The sequence below is a fragment of the Vulpes vulpes genome, chromosome 7, assembly GCF_048418805.1.
Source record: "Vulpes vulpes isolate BD-2025 chromosome 7, VulVul3, whole genome shotgun sequence".
Taxonomy (NCBI): domain Eukaryota; kingdom Metazoa; phylum Chordata; class Mammalia; order Carnivora; family Canidae; genus Vulpes; species Vulpes vulpes.
The window spans coordinates 50584527-50611275 of record NC_132786.1 but is presented as its reverse complement, the minus strand read 5'-3'; the positions used below and the strand labels follow the sequence as shown (position 1 = coordinate 50611275).

General features: G+C 41.5%; 1 protein-coding gene across 1 annotated transcript in view; it reads right to left on the bottom strand.

Annotated features, from left to right (window-relative positions):
* ENPP6 (ectonucleotide pyrophosphatase/phosphodiesterase 6) overlaps nt 1–26749 on the bottom strand; it is a 115732-nt gene that overhangs the window by 46872 nt on the left and 42111 nt on the right. Inside the window, exon 2 of the mRNA XM_026018260.2 lies at nt 14202–14381. Within this exon, the coding sequence (XP_025874045.1) occupies nt 14202–14381 (180 nt within the window). The remainder of the gene's footprint in view (nt 1–14201; nt 14382–26749) is intronic.

Genomic DNA, 26749 nt, shown 5'->3' with positions numbered 1-26749 from the left:
TATAAACTCCAATTTTTGTCATTTCTCCCATTCTGTAAGTCTATCAAAAGCTAAGTTCAGTTTATTAGCCTCTCAACTGCTTTTGAGATCAGTATTTCACTGGAGAGGAGACATGATACCAATTGTCAGATATACCTCATTTTCTAGGTCTTGATATGTCTCTGATCCATTATGTACATGCACATTCACACATAGTCCAGCAGATTTTCTAGTTTTTGCTGGAGAGAAGAGTTATTTCAAATACAACTTAGCCTGTCATTCTACCAAGAGAAACATCAAATCTCAATATATAAATTTTAAACATAAAAAGTTACATTTTCTTAGAAACACATCTTATAATGAAAAGAATAGGGATGCTTTTAAAAATCAATTCATATATCCATGGATGAATATGTCTGATCTTTAGAATAAGGCAAATTCAGAATCCATTCTATTCCTATTTATTAAATCTCAGTGCTAAGAGAGTTGTTCATGTAAATAGGTAGATGGAGATAGAAGTAGTTTCTTGTATCAATATCCTTTAATTCTTTGAACTGCTTCTTTGAATGCCAAGATTCACATAGTGATCTATCATCATAAATTTTTAAATGATGTTTCAGCCAACAACTCAATTAAGTTTTTCCTAAATAACTTAAAAGTAAGCAGAGGAAAATACTTGCTTGTTTAATTAAGTTTTGTAATTTTATCACCAGATGTATTCACATACTCAACACCTACACCAATATTTTGAACTGTCCCTTTCTTTGGTATCTAAAGGCTTTCATCTATCAGAGCAATGCATTTTAGTAAGGTTCCAGATGGCTGAGGGGTATTCCTTTCTTATGTAAAGTATGGAAAGGGCATTTTTTAAGTCAAGACAATATGTGCAATGCGCATGAACATTAAGGATCTTATAATTGATTTCCTCAAAAGAAATCTTGCTCTTGTAAATCCCGGGGAACCAAGTCTGAAGACCCCTGAACTATGAAACCAGGCAGCAATAGCTCTAGTCTTAGGAACTGTAATGTTCAGAAAGCAGTTGGGCATGAAGTGGGGAGGGGTGGGTTGGGGGGTGACGTATGACTGATGGATGTATAATTTATTCTCCTGTAGTTGTCCCACAACTGAAGCTCTGTGAGAAAAGAGAGAGAAAGAAACTTCACAGCAGAGCAAATGAGGGCATTATCATTTGTTATCTACTCAGGTCATCAGAGATCCAGATGATGGAGTGAAAGGATCGTATCTCAGTCCATCAGAGATGCTCTGAATCCAAGCCCTGCAAACACAGTTAATTTTGATAGAAACTATATACCTCCCTGTGCCCCTGAGAAGGAATTAAACCAGTACCCAGGTGGACAGAAACTGGGACAAGTGTAATCCTTCTGCTCTGTCCACCAGAATGGTTTCCCCTTAGTGAGATCTCAAAAGGCAGACACATCTACCGTACCTCTAATCCTATAACCCACAATGAATAAATGACTGGCAAAGGAAATAGCTAGCAAGAGATGATAGCCACAATGCAGTGGAACATGAAATTAATGAAACTGTGGTGTTAGAGAGAACAAGGTTAATTATTCCTAGGTGAATTAGTGTTCAGTGAATTGTTTTGTTTTCTTTAGTCTTTATCTGATGGAAATCAGCAGACTGGTGGTGGTGATGGGAGGTGTTGTGTGGATCCCACGAGATCTGTAATCAGGGGTCTGAGGGCCCTTTCCAGATCTATCACAGGCCCAATTTGTGAAAGAGGGTGTGTTGCTCAACCTCTGAGTCTGCTGTCTTCGGGCCATTTCCATGGGTTCAGGAGGAGCATGGAACCTAGTCGGCTAAGGTCACTGCAGGTCACCTCAACATGACTGAGGAAAACAGGATTCCTGGATCTCTGTATAGGGATTTGTGGGGAAACAAAGGCAATGGCCTGAATCTCACAGTTTAAAAGATCAGCTGGGAACTCTGGAGTAAGATTTTAGTTTCACAAACACCATGAGGCCATGTTTTGGCTTTACTCCATCTTGTTTCCTCCCCATTCTCAGGGAACTTTGAAGGGAACTGCCTTAATTACGGTTCACTTTTAAGACCTCATCTTATCTCATCTTGTCTAGAATCCACCTTCTTGCTGGATATTCCAACCTCACACTGGATGAGTATCCTCTTCTACAACCTAATGAAAATATCCTTTGTCAGAGGGAACTTAATGAACAAAGAGGGTCACCACTAAGCCCACACTTGATTTTTTTAAAAAGGCATTTCTTTTAAAAACACTTAACTACCATCCAACAGAAACTTATTTGAATATACCTATGTTGTTACAACAACATTTGACTGTCATGGACCAAAATGTTATCAAAATAAATATGCAAATCTATGATGTCTATTATGTTAGCAATGCTCCCATGGACATGGCATCCTTGCACGACTCACAGCTTTTAGAGCCCTTCATGGAAGCCTCACATCAAACCCCTTTATTTTACAAAGAAATCAAGTTTACAAAGAATTATTTAACAAAGAATCTCAGATGGGAGAAGTGAATGTCCCAAGGTCTCCTGGCCGGCTAGTAATCAACTCTCCCAGCTGTGGTACTTTTCTACTATGCACACTTCTTTCCTGACTGATCCTTGCTTCCTGGCAACTCTCTCTAAGGACCACCAAGTTGAGCCCATAAAAAAATCACATTTCTCCAACTTCCAAGAGTACAGGTCTCGCCTTCCAAGTACAGCTCAGCTTGCCAACTTTGACACATCTTGTAACAATAACCCCTGTGAGCTGCATTTTATGTGATATGAGGCAGGTGTACAACTGTTGAATACATGTCTCAAGAGAGCTTATTAAAACAGCTAAGCCAATTAACTCTCTTAGAAACATGTAACCTTTTCCAGGAAAATACATCTGAGGCACAGGAGCTTGTGGGAACAAGTCCTTAGGGAAAGTGTGGCCTTTGATCTCAGAGACCCTTTCCTCAGGGTTGGCCTGGCCCACAGAGCTAGGACACCTCTAGTGATGGCTCTCTTCTGATGTAGGGAGGAGGCGGTGGGCTGGCCAGAGCACAAGATGCCACTGAAGACTGCTTTTGTGTGCAGGAGCAGAAAGCAAGCCCAGGAGACAAATGAGACAAGAAACAACTCACCCATTAGAACAGATTCCAAAAACTCAACTAAAAATGACTCACTGGGCATAAAAAGTGACTAATGGGAAACCAAGGTGAGAAGGAATATATGCCTAACCCTAGCTAAGTTTCCGTGTTAGGAAGGCAGTGGGGAAACCACAGCAAAGCCTAATGAAGCCAAAGGTAAAGCTTTAATCTCTGCATCTACTAGTTAGCTTTAGATGGGGAAAATCTCCAGCCCAGGGTTAAGGACAGCACTTCCCCCAAGTGGGACCAGGAGAGAAATTAATGACCGCTCCTGGAATGATCCCCCTGGGTGCCCCCTCATACAAGTTATCAGCAGTGTCTCTGGGTCTGGCACATGCTTCAAGATTATCTAAATCTTGCAATTGATTACACAATTACAGTGACATCATGCTCCCCTCAAAGGAAGCCATCTTGACTTCCACACCACGTGGTATTCCCAAAGTCTTTTTCTCTGAGTAGGTGGTTTCCTGGTATTTAGATCATAGCAGACTAGATCTACTTAAGAGGCAAGATGCTAATGAGTCCTCTATTGCAGACCTCAGCCCTATCAGCTAGGTTGCTAGAACTCTAGCACCTATCCGGGGATCCCTCATCCCCCCACTCCCAAATCTGAGCTGTGGTCTCCAAGTCTTACAAACAGCTCTTTCTCCCCATATATATGGAGGAACTTTGGTCTCTTCAACATCTGAGATGGTTCTGAGCCACTACTGGGAATATCTGGGACCAGAACTGAGTGCTGTGTGGAGGCCCTGCAAAGTCACTTCTCTGCAATCCTTGGGCAAACAGCCTGTGGCCAGTCCAATGGCCACACACAGCCCAGCATTAGGCTCTACCTCTGCATGTGGTCCTGTGTATGCTAATCCTGTCCATGGTTCCTGTCCCCCAGCCCTAAGACATTGAACAGACAGGCTCTGTCTTTTTCTCTGATGACCCAGTGGTCAGTCTCCTCTGTCTACCCCTTTCCTGGATACACGCTCCTCCTGTTCCTTACTGGCCTGATGACCTGTCCCAGAATTCTCTTAGTGATTTAAAGTAGGGCTTGTATTTTGCTCTGTGGTGTTTGCTGCAAATGTATATTTGAATTCTTAATGTCACCTTGCAGCTTTATTTTGGGCTAAGAGTGACCTGGATCAGAGGGCTCCCCCTTGATGACTTAAAATGGGTATAAACTGAAGATCCCTTTTTAGAATCTGGGAGGACAGGAGGTGTATAACAGTGACTCAACATGGTCAGATTTTCTACATGTCTTATCTCATGTCACATGCCAACAAGCCTGAGTGGTGCGTATGGTCGTTCCTGTGGGATAGATAACAGAACTGGAGCACAGAGAGATTAAGTGACTGTCCCCAGGTCCCACAGTGAGGGAGTAGCTGAATTGGTCTAGAGCTCCATTCTGGCTCTTTATAAATTTCTGTGAGGTTTCCCAAGTGCTTCAGTGAAGTGCTGGAAACACCACAGGAAGGTTAAGAAGGGCCTGAGCTCCCGGCACACAAAGAACTCTGGTGGGGTCAACATGCTGCCTCTTTGTCCCAACACAGCAAAATCCCTTTGGCAAATAGCCAGCAGCCCACAGACCCCCCTGGAGGAAGGCATAGCAGACGTGGCTGGGCCTACCTGCCCACTTAGAGAACTTTGGGACCAGCAAAGCCTGCAGCACAGATCCAAGAGGAATGCTATAGGACTGTTCTTAGCCACCAAAAATTAAGACTCTAGCAATCTCTACTGAAGGCTTGTTTAATACAGGAGCACTAATGTTGGGCCCTTTCTTCACTTTGCCAGGTCCCCTCCCTCTGAATCCCTGCTGGCTCTGCTCTGGGCAGTTGGGCTGGCAAGCCTGGGAGGGACGGTGGTTGCCCCAGCAGCACAAGACCCTCCCCAGCCTGGGCCAAAGCTCAGGTACCAGGCAGGGGACCTGGCATGGGACCTGGAGTCAGACAACCCCACCGGCAGCCCTACTCACTGGCTTCTTGGCTGCATGTTCTCTCTGGAACTTCCATTTCCTTCACTAAAGCGGGGATAAGAGCAGTCATTTCTCATGACTGTCCTGAGGATTTAATAAAGGGATGTGTGTGAAGTGCATGGCTCACTTTAGATGCTCAACCCACCCCGTTTCTTTTCCTTGTCAGCATCAGAGAAGGCCAAGGTGTCTTGATTTCAAACATCCCAGAGCAGAGTGGCCCCGGAAGGTTCCCTAGTCATGACTAGGGCAGGTAAAGAGGATTCCCATGACAGTTTAACTAAGCTGGGGACAGTGAGAAGGGCCAGGGACTGCACATCGGGTGGCAGACACCAGACAAACAGCCGAGGGTCTTAGGGCAGTGGCTCTCAGCTCTGGCTGCACAGGAGAGTCAGTTGGGGGAACTTTTACACACATTGATACAGGGGCCTTCACCCCAAACCAGTGGCCCGGGAACCTCTGAGCATGCAGCCTGCGCACTGGTATTTTATAACAGCCTCATGTGGTTCTTACCTGCACCCAGGGTGGAGAATCTCTTCTGAGGAGGGAGAAACAAGGACAGAAACTTAAAAAATATAATTGCCTCTTAGCAGGCAAGAAAAGAGGACCCCACAGGGAGTACAGAGGATCATTGGAGGCCACCGCAGGAGCTGGTACTTGAGGTGGGCATCCTACTGAATAAGGAGTTCCGATTGCACTCTGCTAACCCCAGGAAAGAACCCTGGACTCACACACTGCCCAGATTGGGAAGGGGGAGGGGGTGCAGCTTTCTCCCCGGAGTTCTCTGGTAAGACCCCTGCAGGAAGAAGGGTCCTCCCTGGGGCAGCCAAGCCTGCCCGGTCACTTGAGGCCAGAGTCCAGTGCCTGGGCTGATGCAGAGAGCGAGTGGGGGTGGTGAGGCTCTGCAGAGCTTCCGAGCCTCCCACACCAGCATCAGCTCGGGCCAGATGCAGCTCTCCCTGAGAATTAACCTTGACCCCAAACAAGCTCTGGAGCTGGCAAAATGCCAAAATCAGCCCAGAGAGAGGCCACTGATCCTGATCCTGAAGCACAAAACTTTCTTCCTCATTGGGTCCTACCCAATAATTCCCATAGTTCCTTTAAACTAGCAAGACACCAGGAGTTGTTAGAATAAAATACTGTCTACCCTGAGATACCCCATCATTAGCCTCAGCTGAAATCTCTCCATGGGATCAGCTGGCAGCAGGGGCACCGAGAGAATGGGAGACAGGTGGTACACAGGGCTGGCGTGTCGCTTAGGAGGCCAGACGGGGTGGGGTGCAACAGTGAGCCCTGAGCACCCCGGAGACGGAGGGTGAACGCCCAGCCCTTCCAAATCCTAATGACGGCAGGAACAGGAGCCCTGAAAATCCAGTTCCCTTGTTCTGAGTTGCAATAATCCAGAGCCTTGCTTCTGGCACATTTGCCTCCTCACTTAGTCTAATAAATGTGGGGGGTAATGTCTGTCTCTCCCATTTCCCTTCTTATCTTCTTTTTCGTCCTCCCCCCTTCCCTTCTGCTTTGGTCTGTTTGGGGTACGGTAATAAAATGCCATTGACTGGGTGGTTTACCAACAAACATCTTTTTCTTTCATTTAGTTCTGGGAGATGGGAAGTTCAAGACCCATCTATTCTAACAGATTCAGTTCTGGTGAGGCACCTCTTCCTGGTTTGCAGAGGGTCACCTTCTAACCGAGCGGTGAGAAAGGGCTCTGGTCTCTTCCTCATCCTCTAAGGGCACTAATCCCAGCATGGAAGCCCAATCCTCATGGCCTCATCTCAACCTAATTGCCTCCCAAAGGCCCTACTCCCAAATACCATCACACTGTGGAGGAGAGTTCCAAGATACAAAATCTGGGGGAACATATTTCTGTCCCCAACAGTGTCTACATCTTTATTTGGAGAGTCAACTGCTGGTCAGGAATACCCATTTTGGACTTTGTGTGAGCAAAAAATACATTTCTATTGGGCTAAGCCACTGAGACTTTAGGGTTTATCTCTTTCGGCAACTGACATTAACTTACTAATACACCCTGTCCCTTGGACTCAAATCCCTTGAGCTGCCATATAAGGTACTTATAGATCTGGCCATTTCTAGTTTTATATCTCTTCACTCCCACCATAGTCAACCAGCTGCCACCTTGTTTTTCTCCGCAGCTCTGCAAAGATGACATGCCCTAGCTTGCTTTGTCTTTGAGCCACAGATGGCAGTCCTTTCCTCTGCCTTGAATGCTCCTAGAAATCCGTCCTACGTTGCTCATTCGATACCCTGTGTCTAGTATAATCAGAGCATCAGCCATAGTGGATGGTAATTGCCGATCTCTCATCTGCCTCCCAACCCGAGGAAATGTGCCTTGTTTCTCGTTAGCAGATATCAACTCTTAATGGAGTTCAAAGCAGTCACTAACCAGAAAAAAAAAAAAGTGCTGGGTTTTTTTCATCATCTTTTCCTGTTTAACTGAAAATTGCCTTTGTGAGAGAAGTCATGCCAAATGTTATGATTTGTATATTTTGTTTTCCTTCAAAACTAATTCTAGATGAAGTATAATAATCACTGTGACTACTCCCTTCCAGACTCTCTTGCAATAGATAGAAATTAAAGGGCACCCTGAGTTATTAATAATAATTATTATTAGTCTAAATTAGAAAATTTTAAAGAGGGACACCTGGGTGGCTTAGCGGTTGAGCGTCTTCCTTCGGCTCAGGGCCTGATCTCAGGTCCATGGATCAAGTCCCACATGGGGGCTTCCTGTGAGGAGCCTGCTTCTCCCTCTGCCTATGTCTCTGCCTCTGTGTGTGTGTCTCTCATGAATAAATAAATAAAAATCTTAAAAAAAAAAAAAAAGAAAGAAAAATGTTAAAGAGGTGAAACTCCTACAAAGTTCAGAGCTTGCCTGTGTCCCCCCCATCCATGCACACTGATAATGAATTCAGATGCCTTTTGCAGTCCCTGAAATATCTCTCAACAGTGAGCACTGGTGATGGCAACTCCCATCTTGAAACCGTTTTATTCCTTTGGTTTCTGTAACAAGTGTGTGCCAACAGATTTTAACTGAGTCACTTTTTCAATGACACCTTTCCCTGCTCTCTCAGATGAGATCAAGTCCTTTATTAGAGGCCTTTATAAGGGACATCACTGCTCTTTATTACACATTCTACTCTTCTGTTTGTAATCCTGCTTCTCGAGCCACTCCTTCTTTGTTCCCTTTGCAGGCTCCCCTCCTCATGATCATTAATTTCCTCAAGGCTGTGTCTGGAACCCTCTCTTCTTTTCAGGTCTTCTCTCTCCCTAGGTGAGCTGCTGCTCCATGACCCCTGACACCACAGCCAGGAACCACACCTCTGTACCGCCAGCTCTCTCCTCTGGGCTCCTGTCGTGCCCATTCATCCCACGTCTCCAGGTCAATTTAGGGTCAGTGTTCCTCTGCCCCAAACCACGCCACCATCCACACAGTTCTGTCAACCTGAAACCAGGTGTCATGCCTGCCAATGCTCAACCTAATTCATCACCAAGTCCTGGCAATTTTAATTCCTAAATGTGTCCCCAATCATTCCATTTCTCATCATTTCTGTTACCCTGGTCTAAGTTATTCTCATCTCCTTCCTAAGTCCATACAATAACTTCCCAACTATTCCATCCTCTCTGGGTGCCACATTCCATTCTCCATGGAGTAGCCAGAGTGGTCTTGTCAAAATGCAAGTATGACTCTGCATCCCTCCTCCTTGAAGCCTTCCAGTGACTTCTTATTCTCTTCAGGATGGGAATAATTTCTCCATCTTGGCCCACAGAACTTGGCCCGCCTCAGCTTCTCTCCACCCCATCCACACCTCATCCATCCTTCCCTCTCAGCTTCTTGAGCCTGCTGCTTCTGTTCCTTCAGCCTGGGTACTCCTTCCCACCAACTCCCCAACTTACCCAAGATGTCAACTCTTGTCACCCTCTCAGATGAAACCAGATTCCCTATTAGATGATGCCATAATGCAATATACTTTTCATTATTATACTTTGAACAAGTGGATTTCTACATTTATTTGGGCAAGTATAAGATTATCATCTGTCTCCTCCATGGGATGGTGAGTTCCTGGAGGGAGGGGGAATAGAATGAGGAGAGCTTGTATCTGGTTTTGCTCATAATTGTTTCCTAAGTGCTGATTTCAGGGCCCAGAGTCACTCCCTTTTAACTTGTTTTATGAAGAGACAGAGTTGCCACGACTTGTGAAGAATAGTTCATCCCTGGATTTCTCTTTAAGGCTTTCTAATTACCATAATGGATGCTGATGAGAAACTGTGAGCTCTTTTGGCCAAGACGCCAGCCTGTGAGAGGAGATTGCAGGTAGTTGGACAGCTATGAAAACTTTCCAGCACTGGAGGAACTGTTCCTGCAGGCAGCAGTCCAGATAGGCAACACACCTCCTCAGTTTCTCTGCAGCAGAAATCGTTGCCGCCTAGAAGTCCTGCAGAATGCTTTTGAAGATCACTTCTTTGAGACAGCCTCCAACTGGAAATGAGAATTCATACTTTTTCTTGCTAACTCAGACAGAAACACCAGTGTTGCAGACCTTACCATATTTCCTGACAAACGAAGGAAATGACTCAAGGTGAATTCAACCCAAAGAGTCTTAGAGAATTTTGACCCAAGCCCCTTCCAACCAGACAAGATTAATTATAGGAGCGTGAGTTTTGCTTGCTACTTCGGTGATTCTTAACACATGTTTCTATCACATTAAAAAAATCAAATCAATTAGATATAGATTAGATATATGTGTATTGTTATGTCAGAGACCATTTGCCAATCCTTATCATTGTAGTTTCTTATATTAAAAGAGCACAGGGACACCTGGGTGGCTCAGCGGTTGAGCGTCTGCCTTCGGCTCAAGGTATGATCCTGGAGTCCCGGGAACGAGTCCCACATCGGGCTCCCTGCATGGAGCCTCCCTCTGCCTATGTCTCTCTCTCTCTCTCTCTCTCTCTCTCTCTCTCTCTGTGTGTGTGTGTGTGTGTGTCTCATGAATAAATAAATAAAAATCTAAAAAATAAAATAAATAAGCAAAAATTATGAATGTTGTATGCATGGGTGTGTTCTTCTGCAAAGGGGATCCATAGTATTGATAAGTTTCCTAACAAGGCCTTGAATCAGCTGTAAGAATCAGCAAACTACATAGCAGGGCCTCTTTGGGTTCTAAAATTACATACATCTTAAATCCTAATGCTCAACTGGTGATATTATTAGAAAATTCAGTGAAACTCTGGATCCTTTGCACTTGCAATGTCAAATATTTGTCTGAAAAAAATCTTCAGGTTTTATCCAGATATCTGGAGTCCTGTTCATAGAGCCAAAGAACTGAGCCATACATAATGTTAACTCAGACATTTGTATAATTGATGCTGGGCCCCTAATTGTCCCCGTGCCTGAGTGTAGGCGTCTAAATTCAGCCAAGCTGAAGGCTGTCAGGAACCCACCGTGGCAGGAATGGGGAAGATGCTGTGAACAATCCACAATTCTTAATCAATAGCCAGTGCATGTCCCCTTATGCAGATGAAATCACCTTGCTTGTAACAACCCAAACTTGACAGGATCTAAGTTAGATACCCACCCATAAAATCCCCAACTAGCCCACCTCTGAAAAGTATGGAAGGGAAAGCTAGGTGGAAATGTGTCTTTCCCCATACAGAAAGTGTCCTATCTAACTGAACACCTGCACAGGACAGAAAGAGATCAGTAGAAGAGTCCAGACCCACACCCAACACTATCTAGGGCCATATGAATGGTTGCTCCCAAGTCTCCCTGAGTGCTTGACTGCAGGGAGTTCATACTGCAAAACACATGATAAAAGACCCTGAACTCAGAGTCTTCAAACCCTCCAAAGAGTTTTAACCAGAGACTCCTAAAAAGTTTCTAATTTTTGTTCCCTTTTTGTTTTTCATGATAACCATAAGAATAAACTTTAAAACCACTGTCACTGTGTATGGCAGCACCAACTGTCCAAGGACCTCAAACTCTGTTTCCATACAGTATCTTACTTATCTTCCCATCTCCCCTCATTTTTCCTCCTCGGTCCTACTCTGCTTTGGGTTGCCCTTAATACGAAGTGAATATTGGAGCCTCTTCGATCGCAAACCATAGGAATGGAATAGGGGATAAGATTAGCGAACAACAAGCACTCAGCTCTTATTCTTGGCAGAGCACTGCTAGGCCCCAGCCATGCGGTTACTGGATGATCTCTTTGGGCTTCCCAAAGAAATACTTGATTTAGGGCCTGGGATCATTTCCCATGGTACACTTCTCCTTGCAAAGCTCAATGGCACCATTGGGTGGGGTAATAAAGGGTCTGTTTACAATATTAAATTTCTCGAGCCATGAGGTGGACTATTTTGGACTCTTCACCACTGATGAATTTTTCCGTCTGCTGCTTTATCTACCTGACAGGAAAACTTGAACTACTGCCATTTCTAAATTGCACTTCTAAATATTGACTTCACGGCGAGACTCAAAGTGTCATAACACAGCTCACTGGAGCAATGAAGATTTTCCAGGCCTCATCCAGAGGTCTGTACAATGTCCTGTGGGAAGTGGAGAAGGAAAAGGAGGATTTGAGAAGAAAAATAAAATCAAGTCATGTTTAGAAGAAATGCCACCGCACTTCACTTAATCTCGCAGAGATAAATGAACACTCAGTGGGCTGTTAGCTCTGGAGGGGCTGGAGGGGACCAGGGTGCAGGGGGAAAGGATAGCAGTGACCATTAATCCCCCATCTATCAGCCAGTAAGAATGGAGGGTGCAAGAGTACTCCTGGCTGGGTTGGGTGGCAGGGCCTTCAGAGGCACTTAGCTCTTAGAGATCCTTCTAAATTAGATGCCTAGAAGGACTGGACAGTGTCTGAGATACAAGAGACTTTTCATCCAATTTCTATTAAGACTTCATCATGACCAGATCTTTAGCTAATCTTCATTTAGGTCACTGAAGAATTCTAGGAGACTTTCTTTTTAGCTTCTTTCCTCCCAACAGTTAACACTACAAACTGATCTTAAGGCATATTTGTCACATCACATTAGCTGTTAAACTGTGAATCAAAAGAAGCAATTGGACCTTTCTTGCCCTTAAGGAGCTATTTTGGAGGAGAATATGATATTTTACATGCAAATTAGCTTTGAGATTTTTTTTATATATACTCAGGGATATATAACTTCAAGTTGTTTAGTATCATGAAGGAGCCAGATCCTTCAGGATGAGATATAGAATAATGCTCTGTAATGCTGCAGAGAGAGGACTAAAATATGGCAGCTGTCTCCCTTCAGGACCATTCCCTACTTCATGTGCAATGGTATCTACTGCTATCTGAAAGGCCACCGATAGGAGGTCATGTGTAGAGGAGGCAACACGTGGGGAGCTAGGGAGAGATGATGAGGGTTGTGCTCTTCAGAGCATGAAAGGTTCAAGTTCCAAGACAGGAAGTTAAATTAACCAGCCACCGTAAGATGTAAGATGGCCCTTATAGCACTGGGGCAACATGCATCTTGATGGTCCTTAGATTTTTCTAAGGTGGTCCCTAAGGAAGCATGCCCAATCTGTTCCTTCTCCTAGGCCTATGTCTGTGGGCCCTTGCATTTGTTGATAATGATTTCTGAGAATGACCTCAACATGCATCCTTTGGCTTGAGACCTCATCATATTGGGCAGAACCATGAGCTCGGCTCCTTTAGCAAATCTGATGAGCTTGGCTCGTGGACTGACTTCTTTTCTTGATCTCATGTCCAACTCTGAAAAGTTGAGTCTCCAGCTGAGGAGACTCAGTCTTCCAGCTGAAGTCCTCTTAAACCCTCCCCTTGCTTGAAATCATGTCAGCTGAGGTAGTAGTTATGGGCAGAACCCCAGGTGTCTTTGGAAGAAACTCCAGTACTCTCCCTGACATTCTATCTGCCAGAAGAGCCAGCCTGTGTCTAATTGTTCTTTTACCTAGTTTTGAACTTATGCAGACTGCTCTGGCCTTCACGGGCTCACCTATGGGTGCTAGTCTCTGCTCTGTGGCAATTTTCCCCAGCATGGCTGTGGGTCGGTTTTCCATGGTCTCCATCTGTCTGTGTTCTATGCTCCTTCAAGAGCTGGCACAGCCTTGAGTGCCCTGAGCAGCTCCCCATGTGACCATCTCCAACCAGCTTCCTCCAAAACCCTGCTGAAGGCCCACGCCTTCAGTGTGGGCCATCTGTGATTCAGCCTTGGCTTACTCATCCTTCTCTCTGCTCTCCCCGACCCCCACCTGCCACCTTCCCCCACAACCCACCACACTCTCACAACTTTATCAGGCTGCTGCTGTCCTCTAACCCAGGAAAATGAGCTCCCCCACCCCCACCGCTGCCTCTCCCCATTAAATCCCTTCATTTCTTCTAGGCCTCTCCTGACATCTTCTTCCATCATGGCAATCAGCAGTATTACACCATTAAGAATTTGGAAAAAAAAAGTGTGTCTAAAGCCGTGTACATAGGGAAGTCATATTACCCGCTTACCTGAAGAATGAATTCCATCAATGGGAAGACAACTGTAAGTTGATTATTTTGTTATCACTGAATCCTCTCAACCTTAGTGAAAGATTTTTGACTGCCAAGACGAGAGTATTCTGAAGACTTCTCACGGCAGCCAGGGTAGTTTGCATGATGACTTACCTCATTGCAGTAAGTAATTTAGTTTCTCATTGATCTATGATGTACAGGAGGAATATTAATACAAAGAGAATTCACTTAATGCAGTACCAAAAAGTTGTAAGTGCTTTGAATCCTCTTTTCAACTTGCAGGGGAGCTCAAAATCTATAGAAATAGTATGCCAACTTCTTTTGTAAAGCAGAGAAGCAACACATAATTTATCTCTTTTGGATATCCAAAATTTTGCACATGAAAAAGCATGATATACTACAGCAATATTGCTGAAGCAAGGAAACCAGAAAACAGCATTGTGTCTGGTCTAATGCTAGAGAGCTCAAAACAAAAGTTTAAAACACATGCCTGTAAGACATATTTCTTGTAAAGATCCCATTTTCCAAACCTTGGCTTGGTCTTTGAACATGAAAACTACATCATTTGTTTTCACAGACTCCACAGTGTTTGAGATTTGGGAGGCTGGAAGGGTCTGGATGTCAACACACTCACCTGGCCAGTAATACATGTAGACTTTCCTTTTGGCCTTGGTCAGAGTGACCCACAGAGGTTCTGATCCATTCCACCAGAGAGGCATCAGGCTGTCTCTGTTGACACCAATGTCAAATGACTTGTTGGTGTTAGGGTCCCACATGTAGTTCCCAATCATCTGATGGACCTCACAATGGCGGCCTATGTTGATGAGAACACAAGGCTGTCAATCTATTGTTCTAGTCTTTTTATATTTTATCTTTTGGTAAAAGCCATTTTCTCTTTTCTGCTTATAAAAGCCATTCATGCACAGTTAGGAAATACAGAATAGCACAAAAATTCACTTTTAATTTTTTTTTTTATCATAGATGTTTCTTCCCTCTTAGATTGTACCACAAAGACAATCAGATGAGAAGTCTAATAATTTGAGGATGGGGTCATTTTGTGTGAAGTTCATTTGCTAATCTATTTTAAGTTATCCTGAGGATGTTGTGCACAAAATCTGACCCATTGTTCATGGCTCAAAATCTAAGTATGAATCAGTATGGAAATTGTAGATTCCTGTGGAGCTTGGATTAGGTCTCACCCCAGAGCACCCCTTCGAAACCCTCCTCCCATAAAGTCATGAATCTAGATGCTTTGGAGTTTATTTCCTTGTATTCCTGGATAAGAGGAGTTATTGCTTCAGCACAGAACAATGATAGAATCTACGACATTTGGAACAGAATTGTGAGAAATAGATTCAACTTTGAAAAACAAAGCAAGAAAACAGCCCTCCAAATGGAGTGTTATATAGAAATGAGGATTGCTTCTGTTGGGCACAGCTTAGTCCCAGAAGAGAAGCCAGAAGTGAAAGACGCAAGCGCTTGGACTCTTTTGAAACACTAGGCTTAAATTATTTATTTTGGAGCAATCTGCTACATCTTTAAAGTAAAAATAACACAAACATTGGCAAGTGCATCAAAAATTGCTGCAATTTTCGTGAGCGTCATTTGGCATCAGGATGAAACATGCTTCACTGAGCTCACTAACTATGCTTAATCAAAGTGACTTTTTTTTGTTTGTTCGCTATTGTTCTTTCTTCTTGAACACCTCTACCTCACCCCCAACACACACAACAAATTTATTTTTAAACAAAAACAAAGAGAAACCATAAAATACAGTTTTGAAAATTTGGAGACCCAAAATATTATAAAGGAAAAACCTTTTATTTCACAGCAGAAACCCCGGCCCCCTACAAATCATGCTTTGAATTTAAAGTCCAGAGATCCAAAAATAAAAATGGTTTTTACCCAAGGAAGCAGGGTTAGCTTTTTGACTCTGACCAAAGGTGTCACATGTGGACGGACAAAATTAAAAAATAAAATAAAATAAAATAAAAACTTTGAATGATTTCTCCAATGGTTAAGGAACTTAGTTACATTTATTCCTTCAACTGACATGTATTCAATGCTTCTCTGGGCTCTACATTGGGATAGGCATAAAGATTCAAAATAAATTGGATAGTCCCCAACCTCAAGTACCTTGTAATATAATACTTAACAGAGGTTCCTTTGCATAAAAGAGACAGGCTTCCGTGGGCCAGGACTAAGAAGGGGACCAGGTTGCCACCTTAACTTGAGAACTGTAAGGATTCTCACCCACGCTTTTGAGAACAAATCCTAATATGTTCTAACTCATTAAAAGTAGAGGCATAGTTCTTATGTTTGATTATGTTATATTTTTAGGCTATCAAAGTTTAATAATATCAAGGTGAATCTTGTCTTGAGTAAAATTTCTACCTGTTTTCTTTATTCAAAATACTGTGTCTTGTATCTAAAACATTTTTTATTATCCTACAAATCCTCACCCTTTTCACAAGGCAAGATAATCATGGTAATATTCACTGGGAAATGTGTCCTTTCCAGTCTTTCCCTGTAGATGTTCTCTAATGTCCTCCTAATAGCAGATGTATCTTATCTGGAGCTGATGTCACAGACACTGGGCAAGGGTGCAAAATTGAAAAGGGTTTGGGAAGCATTACCAAAGTCGGTAAACCAAGAAGTTTCTAGATGAATCACAGGAAAGGGCTGGAAGGGCTCAGAATATCAGATATGAGGATAATGAGGAGAGATACCAAGTGGGAAGGGTATAGGAATCTCTGCTTTTATCTGAAACTGTTTTGGCTATTTTAGAAGAAATGCCTGAAACCCAAATCTAACCAGGCCTCATGTGATGCAGTTTCCGCAAAGTGATACTTCAAAGAAGGATGAAGCAACTGAAAATAATTAAAAAAAAAAAAAGAAAAGAAAAAGAAAATAATTTTTTAAGTACTTATAAATTGTATACCTCGGCAATCCCACAATATCATTTGATAAAATGTTTTTCTTCTTTTCAACACTCACACCCAACTGTCTAGATCCTCGAGGGTGCAAACTCTCTCACCCTCTTTTGCTCTCTGGGTAAAAAATTATAAGGAGCCTCCTGTGGTTTGTAGAGCTGTCTTATGACTGGATTGTGGACGATGTGTTTGTGAGAGAGAGAGACCGAGAGAGACAGAGAAAGAACATTCTTCCAGAGAATTTCTGTTAAAATTAAATTCTCCATCTATTACACATATTTTTTTTGGAAACATCCATAGGGCTTCACTGAGGAGAGACAGGATCTACGTGTGTAGTTAACACACAATTCTGGCATATTTTAAATTTTTAAATGATGAAATCCTGTTTCCTGTGGTTATCTGAGTCCCTTAGCTTTTTTCCTGATGGATCTTTTCTTCTTCCCATTACGTAAGATGTAGCATTAGCCTTGGTACTCCCTTTACACAACAATTGAATCTGTGGTGCCCGCTGACTCAAGTGAGCTCTGATAACTTTAATATGACATTCTTTAGGGAAGTATCTTTAAGACAAAGACCCCAAAGGTAGCTGTGGTTCCTCCTCTCATCTAGCACACCAGCTGGTCTAGGCTGGCCCAGAGTGGCTCATCCATTCTAAAGGACACTCAGACATATGGAGATCAACACTTCTCCAAAGGCTGGAAGTGATATATTGGAACGAAGAGGTTCCTGTTCACTTCCTGTAAGTGTATGGTACCTAAAGAAGATCCTGGAACCAGTACTTCTTTCTAGGTGAGTTAAAGGGTTTCCAAGTGTAGACTGGAGCTCTTCCAACAAGGTTAACCTCAGACCCCTGTTTAGCAAAGTAGGTTTTATTCTTTTGGTAGACTGGGGCCTTGAGTTAAGGTGGCAGGGTGTATTCTTCAAAGGCTTAATCACAGATGCTGTGCTAGTCCCCAGGGGCATCCCCTTTTTTTTAGGTAGCGTTGTCTTTCATGGAAGCCAGCAGGAGGATGTATGCTCCTATCTCGTGTCTGCTCCGAGTCTTCTCTCCCAGATGAGCTGATTTCTTTCCATGAATATATTAAGGCTGGCAGTCTATACTTATAACAGTCTAAGTCCACTTTTACTCAAGCTGGTTTCCTTACCTACCCTGTCTCTCTCTTGTTCTTTCATTTTTATTGCCTCAGCAAATGCGGTGGCTGTAAAAACAGAACAGAACAAAACACAATGTACTGGCTTCTGCAGCCCACAAGCTCTCATCTCCATATTTCTGCCTGACCCATATCTATTTTTATACATCTGCAACTCTTCTTGATTTTCCTCTGGTTTAGGCTTTCCAAACAGAGCTTTGTTATAGTTTGATTATTTGGACCCTTTCCTCAAGACTTCAACAGAAACTTTCCTGACATGGACACAAACCACAAATCTCAGGTGGTTTTCAAGCATGGTGTAAATAAAGTCTACTTCTGTTCATCCCCTCCTCCAAATGACAGCCAGGTGGGGCTTTAAAACTTGTCCCAGAAGGTGTAGTACTCACTCTAAAAATGGGGACAGCTCCCGGTACAAAAATTTCCAAACGCAGTTGAATATTTTTCTCATTTTACCTCCTGTAGAGTTTATAAACTTGTTAACACAAAATGTGGCAATCAATCTGATACCTGAAGGCTGTGGACTTCTTGTAAAAATTAATTTCAGAGAGGGAATTTAGTGATTCATCAGTTGCATATAATACACAGGGCTCATTCCATTAAGTGTCCTCCATAGGACCTGTGAACGCTTGAAGTCCATCCATAGATGCCGCCTCAGTTTAAGAGCTGCTGCATTTGACTACTCTGGCCAGTGGCAAGCACAGGGGCTACTGCCTGCCTTTCTCAGAGGATGCTCATGGAATAGTTTCAACACCTAGAACCACTGTATGAGAGGAACAGGACAAGAAACCTTCATTTTTTATTCCCCAAAGTCTTAGTCAAGTGTGTTCTGATGTAATGACCATCACCAGAAGTTTCTTAGCAAATACTCATAATCTTCTACATCTGTTATATGTTTCCAAACATCTCAGCAATGGCTGGCCTTCACATCAAATGAGATGACTACAGATCTCTCCATTTTATCTACAACTGATGGACATCTATAGGGTTGCTGCTACTTAGTCTTTAACTGGTCTTAATCTGTTCTCATTATTTTCAAATAGTTAACGTTAATTCTTTTTATAGTTCCTTATTTCATTTATTCTCTTTTTTTTTTTTCATTCATCCAACGTGTATTTATCACACGTTTATATGCCAGGCATTTAAAGACCACAAGCTAAGATATCTGTCTTTGAAGTGCTCATGGCTTGGTAGAGGCAACATTGTGGTTTAATGATTAAGGGGGCAGATGTTGGAGGCAGACTGCATAGATGTGATTCCAAGCTCTACTATTTACTATCTGCATGACCTTGGACAAGTAGCTTAGACTCTCTGAAGCTTAATTTTCTCATCAGAATAATGAGCATGATAATAATTATTGTGACATATACATACAGATATGCTGTTCTTCCTTTGCATGGTAGTGTAGAACCATAAAAATGACCATGCACAAAAATAAAGAGAAATAAAACCAAGTAGATCACTAAGGAAAGTCAACAAACCGTGACAGAAGTGAGCAAGGGAAGAAAGGAACAGAGAAGAGTTACAGAAACAACCATAACACAGGTAACAAAATGGCAATAAGTATATATCTATCAATAATTACTTTGAATATAAAAGTACTAAATGCTCCAATCAAAAGACATTGAGGTGACAAAATGGATTTAAAAAAGCAAGACCCATCTATTTACTGCCTAAAAAATATCCATTTCAGACCTAAAGACCCAGGCAGATTGAAAGTGAAAGTGATGGAAAAGCATTTTTCATGCAAATCAAAGTGAAAAGAAAGTTGAGGTAGCAACACTTACATCAGACAAAATAGACTTTAAAACAGAGACTCTAACAAGAGACCAAGAAGGACTACTAGATAATCATAAAGAGAACAATTCAACAATAAGATATAACAATTATAAATATTTATTCATTCAACATGGGAGCACCAAATACACAAAGCAGCTAATAACAAACCGAGAAAGTAATTGACAGTAATACAATAATAGTAGGGGACTTTAACACCTCACTTACATCAATGGATGGATAATCCAAACAGAAAAATCAACAAGAAAACAGTGGCTTTGAATGACATATTGGAAGAGATGGATCTAACAGATATATTCAGAACATTCCATCCTAAAACAGCAGAATACACCTTATTTTCAAGTGCACATGGAACATTCTCCAGGATAGATCACGTTTTAGGCTACAAAACAAGTCTCAGCAAATTGAAAAAGATCAGTCATACTATGCATCTTTTCCAACCACAATGCTATGAAACTAGGAATCAACCATAAGAAAAAGTTTAGAAAGACCACAAATACATGGAAGTTAAATAACATGCTATTAAATAATGAATGGGTCAACCGAGAAATAAAAAATGAAATAAAAAATATATGAGGACTAATGAAAACAAAAATGCATGATCTACAATCTTTGGGATGCAGCAAAAGCTGTTCTAAGAGGGAAGCTTATAGCAAATACAGGTCTACCTTAAGAAGCAAGAAAAATCTCAAGTAAATAACCAAATCTTACACCTAAAAGAGCTAGAAAAAGAAGAATAAACAAAATCCAAAACTAGTGAAAGGAAGCAAATAATAAGGATTACAGCAGAAATAGATGAAATAGAAACTAAAAAAACAATAGAACAGATCAATTAAACCAGGAACTGATTCTTTAAAAAGATCAACAAAATTGATAAATCTTTAACCAGACTCATCAAAAAGGGGGTGGGGCTCAAATAAACAAAATCAGAAATGAAAGAGGAGAAATAACCCACACCACAGATATACAAAAGATTATAAGAGAATGTCATGAAAAATTATATGCCAACAAATTGGACAACCCAGAAGAAATGCATTCATTCCTAGATACATATAACCTCCCAAAATTGAATCAGGAAGAAATTGAACATTTGAACAGACAAATTACCAGCAATGAAATTGAATCACAAAAAAACTTCCCAAAAACAAAAGTCCTAGACCAGACAGCTTCACAGATGAATTCTACTAAACATTTAAAGAAGAGTTAATACCTATTTTTCTCAAATTATTCCAAAAAATAGAAGAGGAAGGAAAACTTCTAACTTCATTCAATGAGGCCAGCATTACTCTGAGACCAAAATCATATAAAAACACTGCAAAAAAAAAGAACTATAGGCCAATATCTCTGATGAACATAGATGCAAAAATCCTCAACAAAAAATTAGCAAACTGAATCCAACGACACATTAAAAAAATCATTCAACACTATCAAGTTGGATTTATTCCCAGAATAAAAGGGTGGTCCAATATTTGCAAATCGATCAACATAATACTTCACGTTAATTTTAAAAAAGGGTAAGAACCAGGTGATCCTTTCAATTGATACAGAAAAAGCATTTGAACAAAGTACAACCATTCATGATAAAAACCCTCAACAAACTGGGTTTAGAGGGAACATAACTGAACATAATAAAGGCCATATATGAAAAAGCCACAGCTAACATTGTACCTAATGGTAAAACACTGAGAACTTTTCCTGTAAGATCAGGAACAAGACAAGGATGTCCACTCTCACCACCTTCATCCAATATAATACTGGAAATTCTAGCCACAATAATCAGGCAACAAAAATAAATAAAACACAACCAAATTGATAAGGAAGAAGTAAAACTTTCACTCTTCGCAGATGACAAGATACATAAAAACCCTAAAGACTCCACCAAGAAACAATTAGAACTGATGAATTCAGTAAGTTTCACAGGATACAGAAATCCATTGCATTTCTATAAAGTAATAATGAACCAGCAGAAAGAGAAGTTAGGAAAATAATCCCATTTACAATTGCACCAAAAATAATAAAATACCTAAGAATAAACTTAACCAAGGAGATCTGAGGACTGTAAAGCAGTGATGAAAGAAATTGAAGACAATACAAACAAATGAAAAAATATCCCATGCTCATGGATTGAAAGGACAAATATTAAAATGTCCATACTCCGAAAGCAATCTAAATATTTAATGCAATCCCTATCAAAATACCAGCAGCATTTGTCACAGAACTAACACAAACAATCCTAAAATTTGTATAGAACCACAAAAAAAGAAAAACCCTGAGTAGCCAAAGCCGTCTTGAAAAAGAACAAAACTGAAAGTCTCACATTCCCAGATTTCAAGATATACTATAAAGCTGAGCAATCAAGACAGTATGGTACTGGCACAAAAATAGACACATAGATCAAGGGAACAGAATAAAGAGCTTATAAATAAACCCATCATTATATGGTCAATTAATATTCAACAAAGGAGGAAAGAATATGCAATGGGAAAAAGAGAGTCTCTTTAATAAATGGTGCTGGGAAAACTAGACAGCTACGTGCAAAAGAGTGAAAGTGGACCGCTTTCTTATACTATACACAAAATAAACTCAAAATAGATTAAGGACTTAAATGTGAGACCTAAAACCATAAAAATCCAAAAAGAGAGCACAGGCAGTAATTTCTTTGACATTGCCCATAGCAACATTTTTTTAGATATGTCTCCTGAGGCAAAGGAAACAAAAGCAAAAATAAACTATTGGGACCACATCAAAATTAAAAGTTTCTGCACAGCAAAGGAAAAAAATCAACAAAATAAAGACAACTTACTGAGTGGGAGAAGATCTATGCAAAGGACATATCCAATAAAGGGTTAGTATCCAAAATGCATAAAGAACTTCTATAACTCAACACCAGGAAGACAAATAATTTAATTTAAAAATGGTCAGAAGACATGAACAGACACTTCTCCAAAGAAGACATACAGATGGCCAACAAGCACATGAAAAGATATTCAACATCACTCATTATCAAGGAAATGCAAATCAGAAGCACAATGAGACATCACCTCACATCTGTGAGAATGTCTAAAATCAAAAAGACAAGAAACAACGTGTGTTGGCGAGGATGTGAAGAAAAAGGAACCCTTGTGCCCTGTTGATAGGAATGCAAACTGGGGAAGCCACTGTGAAAATAATACAGAGGTTTCTTTAAAAATTAAAAATAGAGCTATCCATATTATCCAGTAATTCCACTACTGGGTATTTACCCAAAGAATATGAAAGTACTAATTCAAAGAGATATATGTACCCCTATGTTGATTACAGCATTATTTACAATAGCCAAACTATGGAGGCAGCCCAAGTGTCTATCAATTGATGAATGGAGAAATGAAGAAAATAGGAAAATCAATACTCATTAGCACATTGTAATTTTAAACATTAGAAATATTGACAAAGACTCTTATTTCTCAGTAAAAATAAAACTTATCAGACTGGTTTGAAGAGTGCTTGTCTACTTTTTCCCAAGATACAACATGATCCAAGTAAGCATATTTTCCTTGTCTTAGCAAACTGTCCTACCATTTCTAAGTTTGGATCAGCTTCAAACATTTTATCCTTTGTGCTTTCAATGTCATGGAATATCTCTGGGAGTTCTTTTAATGTGAAGATTTCTGCTAGTGTCACTTTAGGACATCTTCATCCTTCTCATCACAGACGAGATCGACATCTTCATTTATGTCATTAAGATCACCTTCACTAAGTTCCTCTGGCTGCACGGTGACCATCTCTGATGGTGCTGATGTCCAAATTCCCCAATCAACTATTTCCCCTGTGATTCTGTTTATTTTTGGTTCTGATCCTGCAAAGTTATTTGCATGATGCAGCACGTTTCTGTCACATTGTATGTGTATTACTTGCTTCCACGAGGCGTGGATGTTTTCGGCTACATGTTTAGATCATATTTCTTCCAAAACTTAGCTAAAAAAAACTGCATGATCCCCCACTGTAGCATCAAAGGCCTGGCCAAGAAAAGCCCATCTAAGAAAATAGGCTTTTGAGCAGCCCCAGTGGCAGAGTGGTTTAGCACCGCCTGCAGCCTGAGGCATGATCCTGGAGACCCGGGATTGAGTCCCACATCAGGCTCCCCGCATGGAGCCTGCTTCTCCCTCTGCCTGTGTCTCTGCCTCTGTCTCTCTTTCTTTGTGTGTCTCTATGAATAAATAAAATCTTTTAAAAATTTAAGAAAATAGGCTTTGGAAAGTTGAAATAGCCTAGATCTATTTACTAGATCATTAAAAATGTTTTTGGAGTAAAAAGCACATTTTCACATCTTTGTTGAAGTGTTGAAGAGAATTAGGGTGGCCTGGAGCATTATCCAGCACCAGTAATGCATTAAGTTCAATTAAATGGGTTTATCGCTGGGAGGCAAGGAGGCAACACAATTACATATTTTGCTGTCTGTGCCTGCACTAAGTAACATGCGTGACAACCAATTACCAACAGACTTTGAAAGAAGTGATGCGATTGGTCACTGGTCATGATGCACAATTCGTTATTTACATAGTGATCTGTGGACTTAAGAGCCCGCAGTGAATTATACTTTATGCGACAAAAGCTACAATTATGGCTGCCATATTTATTGTAGTTAATATGGGGTGGCAACTGAAGTTAGAATCCTGTTGCTGGGGAACTGGTATTATTTAACTAAAGTGTGGTAATTAGATTTTGTGCTTACTCAAACTGAACTAAGCGAGGAGTGTGTTTGTGTACACACAGACATATGTGCGTACACATACATATGCACATACATATACATATATACATATACACAGCACACAGTAAGCACTGTTAACATCAACTTTTATTGCTATTATTAGGAGAATCACAGAAACAAATATAATCCAAAGATCAACTGAAGCCTCCTTTCTCTTGAGCTCTCCACATGACTTGCTCCAACCCTATTTCCACCAAGATTCTTGCACATAACTTCAGGCACTTCCACCTCTAGACCCGTGCTTCCATAATACATGGTACCCTAGAAATGAAGCTCAGTCATTTACTACATTGCATTACATTTCTACAAAGAAACTCCACGCACAAAATATTCCCAAAATATCCCTCCTTGGCCCCTCACGGTAAAGGTCCCCACCTTGTCCACCTCACTGACTCTCCCCTTCTCCATTCTCTGCTCCACAGCACCTACTGGCCAAATTTCTCTCTAGACTTCAGTTTTGTCAAAAGTAATTCAGTCCTCCAGAGTTCCTGTTCAACTCCCAAATTTTCATACTCATTAGCACATAGAATGCTGGAAAAAAGGAAGGAAGGAAGGGAGAAAGGAAAGAAGGAAAAAGAAAATCAAATGTTTCTTAAAACAGGAGCCACCCACTTTAGAAGGCCATTGTAGTTAGAGTTGCCAGGTTTATTTTAGGAAAAAAAAAGAAAAAGAAAAAAAGGAAAAGACAAAGATGTCAGATTCCCAGTTAAATTTGAAGTTTAGATAACCATGAATTTCTTTTTCCCCTGTGTGTCCCAATATTCCATGGAACATAATTCTGCTAAAATATTATCTGTTGGTTATCTAAAATTCAAATGTGGCCAGGAAACCCCGTATTTCACCTGGCAGCTCTAACTGTCGTGCTGAGAAGCACGCTCTCTGCTTCTACCTCATGGTCACGATGAAGCATGAGAAGTGGGCTGAGGGGTACACAGGGAATCCGGGAGGAACATAGAATGAGGGGAGGCCAAACTCAGCCTGGATGAGTCAGAGAAAGCTTCTTGAGGAGGTGGGATTTGAAAGCTAAGGAAGACTCTTCAGACACAAAATCTAGTGCACCCAGAGGTGAGGGCAAGCCCAAAATGATGAAGAGATGAGAGAGGGGGATATTTCTCGTTCAGGTAAAACAGAGTTCCACTTTCCATCACTCAGCTTCACTCCCTTAAAGGATGAGATGCTCATAATGATATGCTGTGCTGGTACAATTCAAGACAGTTGTGGCTTGACTCAGTGTACGTCCTGGCAGTGTAAACAGATGGTACAGTTTCCCGAGAGGGGCTATTTACCAAAAGGGGTGGTGAGTGTTTGGGAGATCCAATAAAAGATGGTGATGCAACCCAAGATCATGTGTGGCAGGAGCCAGCACCCCTCCCCCTCCTCCCAAACCCCCACTCCACTCACGCTTGAAGAGCAAGGAGAGGAGCTTGGCCAACGCTGAACAAGGGAGTCAGAACCAATCTCCCGAATTCAATCTCCTCCCTCTGTCCAGCTGAGGCCATCCAGGAGGTCAGCCTCCTGGGATTTCAGGAGGACTAGGAAGAGGAGGAGTGGGGCAAATAGACAAATAGAGAAGACACAGTACAAAAGCCAAGGAAAACCATAAGGCACACATTTTTCAAGAAAATCATACTGACCACTTGAGTAGGATCTTTAAGTATTAGGGACCACCCCACCCTGATGTCACCAGCATAGGGCCATGTTGAGTGTTTATGGTTCCCACATAAGTCTCAGAAATGGAGGAGACCACAGATGACTTCCTGGTCTAATCCTCTATCTATAAATTCAGAGGTAAGAGACTTTTCTGCATTATGCACATATTAAGTGTGAAAGAGTCAGTATTTGCTCAAGGTCACAGTGCTAACAAGTGGTTCGTGGGGTATAGGGGCAAACAGAACAAAAGCAACATGAACCTTGATCCTGTCTTTCAGTATGACTTGCTTTGCTCTTCACTTTTCAGGACTACAATAGAGTTGGTGGTTCTATCTGTATTCTGGAACATAAATTTATGCTGATTTCAAGAGGAGACTTCTTGCCTTTTTTTTTTTAACCATTGATTTATGTCTGTAAATAAACATGCAGAAAACAACCACATAGCCTATTATATCAGTAAGCACTCTAGTCCCACAGCCACCAAGGAACCAATAGAGGAATGTCTCTATTCTACAAAAGCTTTCTTCATTCTGATGTACAATTGCCCTTACAAAGTAATATGAATCTTTAATTTCTAAAGTAATCTATCATATTCTTCTGGGGTTCCACCTGTGTTTCCACTGGATGAATGGGGTTGTGTCTAATCATTATTAAAATAGCTCATTGAAAAGTGAAAAATGAAGTTACATGCTAGGCCCATCAGTTTAGTCAAAAGATTTTCGACTAACTGGACATCATCATGAGCAGAAATCATGAAGCAGAGGCCAGAGTGGTGGGCAAGCCTCAGGGGCCACTGGTTGGAAATATCTGTCACAACCATGTGTGATGGGTACACTGAGCCAGGCTGAGGACAATCTGTCCACCCTGGGAGATGATGGGTACGGTGGAGCGATAACAAGCATGT